This window comes from Saccopteryx leptura, chromosome 6, assembly GCF_036850995.1.
Source record: "Saccopteryx leptura isolate mSacLep1 chromosome 6, mSacLep1_pri_phased_curated, whole genome shotgun sequence".
NCBI classification, from domain to species: Eukaryota; Metazoa; Chordata; class Mammalia; order Chiroptera; family Emballonuridae; genus Saccopteryx; species Saccopteryx leptura.
The window spans coordinates 160345538-160351372 of record NC_089508.1 but is presented as its reverse complement, the minus strand read 5'-3'; the positions used below and the strand labels follow the sequence as shown (position 1 = coordinate 160351372).

At 42.7% G+C, this 5835-nt stretch overlaps 1 protein-coding gene across 1 annotated transcript; it reads right to left on the bottom strand.

Annotated features, from left to right (window-relative positions):
* Positions 1 to 868: 868 nt before the first annotated feature.
* LOC136376094 (large ribosomal subunit protein eL39) lies at positions 869 to 1248 on the bottom strand. The gene has a single exon (XM_066341858.1). It carries the CDS (start codon positions 1206 to 1208, stop codon positions 1053 to 1055), a length of 156 nt encoding a protein of 51 aa, XP_066197955.1. The 5' UTR covers positions 1209 to 1248; the 3' UTR covers positions 869 to 1052.
* Positions 1249 to 5835: the final 4587 nt, after the last annotated feature.

Below are 5835 nucleotides of genomic sequence, written 5' to 3'. Positions count from 1 at the left end.
GATAACAAAGTCCATGAATGTAGGGATTGACGACTGTCTCATTCATTAGTCTATTCCCAGAGTTTAGCACATAGTGGGAGCTAAGTAAGTACATAGTTGTTAAATAAACAGATGGATGGATAAACGAATGAATAACTAAGTGAAAATAAAGGTTTCAGGAATCCCCACACTGCAGCATAAGGTTTTGGAGCTAGTCCTGAGTTAGAATCCCAATTCTACTACTTTCTAGCTGACCTTAGGCAAGCTGTTTAATCTTTTTGGTTTTTTTATTTTTTATTTTTTATTCATTTTAGAAAGAAGAGAGAGAGAGAGAAGGGGGGAGGAGCAGGAAGCATCAACTCCCATATGTGCCTTGACCAGGCAAGCCCAGGGTTTCGAACCGGCGACCCCAGCATTTCCAGGTCGATGCTTTATCCACTGCGCCACCACAGGTCAGGCCTGTTTAATCTTTTTGATCCTCAGTTTCTTTTTATTTAAAGTGGGGATAAAAATAACCCATATCTGCCTTTGGCGGGTGGCTCATTGGATAGAGTGTCCTGGCGAGTGAGGTTGCAGGTCTGATCCCCTGTCAGGGCACTTGCGAGAAGTAACCAATGAGCACACAGTTAATTGGAACAACTAAGTGGAACAAGGAATTAATGCTTCTCTCTCTCTCACTCTGTCCCTTCTCCCCTCTCCCCTTCTCTCTCTCTCAATCAAATCATTAGGGGAAAAAATAACCCCCACTTCACAGAACAATCCTAACTATGAGAGTTTCAACTCCACATTTGCTCTGTCCCCTTTTGGGGGGAACCCTCTTAGCTTTTCCTACTCATCAGGTGAAGGCGGCTAGTTTCCTTGTTTTTTTTTTTGCAGTTTAAAAGGTCTCACATTTATTACTGATCCAGATCCTATTGCAAAAAAAAAAAAAATTATCATAGAGAACACTCATTTCCCCAACAATCTCCCAATTAAAACATCCAAGTGTCCGACAGCAGTGCTCTTTCTAGTGATTTATGAGGTGTAGGCAATGTGAACACAGCATAAATGTGAGCCATCTCATGTGTGGTTCCTTACAGACCCAGTTTGGTTCTCCTCCAGTGCCTCCTCTTAGAGTTGTACCTGATTTTATTACCAGTTTTCATCCGAATCCATTGGGGAATGGGCCGATTCTGCTTTTGTTTTTTGGCCAGGAACCTCTTGATCCTGAAAGTCTTGTGAGAAGACATGGCGAGGAAGAAACAACCGCACACACCACGATGGCGGAGAGAAAAGCTAGTTTCCTTGTTTTAAAGGCCTTCCCACAGTTCCTTAAGCATTGGAAATTGGGCTTTGGGGGCAGGTAGCCCTCAGATTACATCTCCCATTCCATACCCACCACTGCCACAATACCACTAGTAGCTGTGAACCAGTTGTTCTCAAATAGGGGTGATTCTGCCCTGCCTTCCCCAGACATTTGGCAATGTCTGAGACATTTTTGGTTGTCACAGCTTAGGGGACGGGCATGCTACTGATATCTAGTGGGTAGAGGCCAGGAATGATAAACATCTTACAAGGCATAGGACAGCCCTCCCCCAACCCCAATAAAGAATAAACCAGCCCAAAATGTAAAGGATGCTGAAACCCTGCTGGGAACTTTCAGTCTTCATTGGGTTTATACGTAATAAATTCTTCCTAGTAGTAGTCAGTCCTTGCCCTTCTTTGGCTTCTAGTGTGGGGATGGCTACAGTTTTCCCATCTACCCACGAAATAGCTTTTAAGCAAAAGCTCTCTGTTTTAGGAGTTTGAAGAGTGGGGGAGGGAATGGCTCCATCTGTTGGCCAGAACAGGGATCACAGCAGGAGAAGGCAATGAAATTTTCCCAACAAAGGCCTCAGGTGTGTCAGTTGTGCTACATACCCCATGTCTGGATAAAGCTATTACTGGAACTGTTGTGCAGGACAAGCTTGGGTTAGGGCCTAGAATTGTATTTAGAAATTTCTAGTTCTTCTTGGAATGCTTTATTTATTTTTCTTGTTTTCTTTTTTTTTTTTTTTTTTTTTTACAAATACAGAGTCAGAGAGAGGGATAGACAGGGACAGACAGACAGGAATGGAGAGATGAGAGGCATCAATCATTAGTTTTTCGTTGTACATTGCGACACCTTAGTTGTTCATTGATTGCTTTCTCATATGTGCCTTGACCGGGGGCCTTTAGCAGACCGAGTAACCCCTTGCTCAAGCCAGTGACCTTGGGTCCAAGCTAGGGAGCTTTTGCTCAAACCAGATGAGCCCACACTCAAGCTGGCGACCTTGGGGTCTCAAACCTGGGTCCTCGGCATCCCAGTCTAACGCTCTCTCCACTGCACCACCGTCTGGTCAGGCTTGTTTTCTACTTTTTTAAAATTGTGAAACATATAATATATTATATCATATACAGTTTATGCGTGCTTATACATAGCATACAGTATATCAGTACATTTTTTTTTTTAATTTTTATTTATTTATTTATTTTGTGGCAGAGACAGAGAGAGTGAGAGAGAGGGATAGACAGACAGGAAGGGAGAGAGATGAGAAACATCAATTCTTCATTGCAGTTCCTTAATTGTTCACTGGTTGATTTCTCATATGTGCCTTGACTGGGGGGCTACAGCGACCAAGTGACCCCTTGCTCGAACCAGCGATTTTGGGCTCAAGCTGGTGAGCCTTGCTCAAACCAGATGAGCCGTGCTCAAGCTGGCAACCTTGGGGTCTCGAACCTGGGTCCTCCACATCCCAGTCCGAGGCTCTATCCACTGCGCCACCGCCTGGTCAGGCTATATATCAGTACATTTTAAAGAATATTTTTTTGTGTGACAGAGACAGTCAGAGAGGGACAGATAGGGACAGACAGACAGGAAGGGAGAGAGATGAGAAGCATTAATTCTTTGTTGCGGCACCTTAGCTGTTCATTGATTGCTTTCTCATATGTGCCTTGACCAGGGGGCTACAGCAAAGCCAGTAACCCCTTGTTCAAGCCAGCGACCTTGGGTCCAAGCTGGTGAGCTTTGCTCAAACCAGATGAGCCCACGCTTAAGCTGGCAACCTTGGGGTCTCGAACCTGGGTCTTCCACGTCCCAGTCCGACGTTCTATCCCCTGTGACACTGCCTGGTCAGGCCATTTTAAAGAATAATTTTAAAAAAGATTTTATTTATTGATTTTACAGAGAGAGGAAGGGGTAGGAAGGAGCAAGAAGTACCAACTCATAATTGTTTCACTTTAGTTGTTCATTGTTGCTTGTCATATATGCCTTGACCCAGTAAGCCCAGGGTTTAAAACTGGCGACCTCAGCATTCTAGGTTGACACCCTGTTTACCGCGCCACTACACATCAGGCTTAAAGAATAATATTAAAAGAAATACTGATAACCCACTACTCAGATTAAGAAATACAATATACTACTTTTTTAGAAGCCTCCATGTGACACACCAATCTGTTTGCTTCCTCCTTCCCTCATTTTCCCTTCCTTTTTCTCCTTTCCTTTTCTCTTTTTTTATATTATTTTTATATTATTTTATTCTTTTAAAGAATTCCTTCTTTTTTTCTTTCTGTGCTCTGCCATTTTACAGCTATGAAACCTAGAGCAAGATATTTAATTCTTATGGATTTCAGTATTCCTATCTACAAAATGGGAATAATACAAACAGTATCTACATTGCTGGCTTGTTGTGAGATTAAATGAGATAATGTTTGTGTAAGGGTTACAATGAAATAATTTATGTAAAAGCTTAGTACAAACCATGGCATATAGTTAGAAGTCAATAAATAGGAGCTGTTTATATTATTATTTAAAATAATTTCTTCTCTGATAAAAGAACTCTGTGGTATAATGGAAATAGGCATGAACATTGGAATCAGAGATACCAGGGTCAAATTGTGGTTCCATTATATACCAGCAGTGGCTTTATGCGAGTCACTAAAGCTCTTCATCTATAAAACGGGGGTGAAGATACAAATGGATGGCAATGACTATTGCGAGGATCAGGAGAAATTATATATCAAGTTCCCAATAATCAGTTAAAATAAATGTTAAATCTTTTCCTCCCTCTTTTCTTTTCTCCCTCTTTCTTTGATAGAGTAAATTTTCTTCCCAGCAGGGGCATTGATAGCAGGTATGTGCTTCTGCAATTTCTCCTGAACTCTGGATTCAGTTCAGCAAGTGTTTATCAGGAACCAGTAGGTGGCTAAAAGCATCTCTCTGGCTGGTATGCTGTTAAGGACACTAACCCTCTTGAAGGAAATGAAGTTCCAGGGTCATCTCCCTTCCTGGGTCTGGGCCACTGGGTGTGGGTGCAGGTCTGCTCTCAGAGACACACCCCCTGAGCTCAGAGGCAGGCTGTTTGCTGGGCTAGCTTGGCTGTGCACCCTTGTGCAAACTTAAGAGAGAGAATCCTGACCAGTGATACATAAACAAGTGAAAATATATCCATGACTGAAGTGCAGAGATCTGCCCAGGGACAGCGGGCTAGAACTCTGGTGTCCTCTTACATCTCCCCCTCTTTAAGAGATCTGTCTAATATTGTGCAGAGAGGAGGGTCCTGGTTATAAAGTAGGTGAGGTAATGGGAGACTGATGTCTCTGACTTTAGACGAAGGCTGCTTTCCCGTAGGGGCTCAGAGGCTCCCACTGAAAAAGGAGCTGTGCATCCCAGCCATAACTATGACGTCTTAATTCCTCATTACATCACTACCTTTTGATTTATTTATTGTTAATAAACTAAAACCAAGGAAGCCATTCCCTCTCTTCTAATTTCACAGAGGCTATCTGACCTTCAACCTCCCACTGGAGATTGTTAGAGGTGAAAAAAATCCTGGAAGTCATCTTGCCTGGCTGTGTCAATTTACAAGGGGGAAAACTGAGGCCCAGCGGGGAAAAGGGCGGGGAAGGAGATATTTGCACAGATATGTTTAGATTATGGCAAATTTTGGCTCTTCTGGATCCCAGTCCTTGGCTGCTATATAAGGGTGAAGAGATAAACTTGAAACATAAGAGTCTAGTTTTTCTTCACCTCTAAATGGGTGGGTGACCTCTAAACCATGGTGTCTGTCCCCTTAAATTTTCTTCCTAGCAATTCCCACTAAGTGCTCGTATTTGTAACCATCATAACAACTCTATAAAATAAGTTTTCTTATTATCCAAAAAAGGAGATGATGTCTTCTTCACAGGATTCAATAAGATAACATTTGAAAAATAAATACGGATAATGATACCTGCTTTACAGGATTGTCATGAGGATTAGTGATCAGATATGTAAAGATCCCAGCAGAAAGTAAATGTTTAAGAATAGCTTTCATGATCCAGTGCTTATTATAAGGTAAAAATTGTTACATGGCCCTGGCTGGTTTGCTCAGTGGTAGAGCGTCAGCATGGTATGTGGATGTCCCAGGTTTGAGTTCTGATCAGGGCACACAGGAAAAGTGACCATCTGTTTCTACAACCCTGCCCTCCCTCTTTTCTTCCTGCAGCCATGGCTCAATTGGTTTGAGCGCATCGGCCTCAGCTGAGTATTGCTCTGTGGAGCCTCCGCCTCAGGGGCTAAAAGTAGCTCAGTTGCGAGCATGGCCTCAGATGGGCAGAGCATCGGCCCCACATAGGGGTTGCTGGGCGGATCCTGGTCAGGCTGCATGTGGGAGTCTGTTTCTCTATTTCCCCTCCTCTCACTTGGAAAAGAGGAAAAATATATATATTATGATCCTCATTTATCAATGAGTGACCTAAGGGCAGAGAATAAATTATATTCCCAAGGTCACAAATGGTAATGGTGGAATTAAGGTTTGGACCTTTGTTATATAGCTTAGAACCCATATTTTTTTATCTCTACACTCTATTGCATTCCCA

What these genes read in the sequence shown, in the direction of transcription:
- LOC136376094 (XM_066341858.1), bottom strand. Translation starts at nt 1,208, where the DNA reads ATGTCTTCTCACAAGACTTTCAGGATCAAGAGGTTCCTGGCCAAAAAA.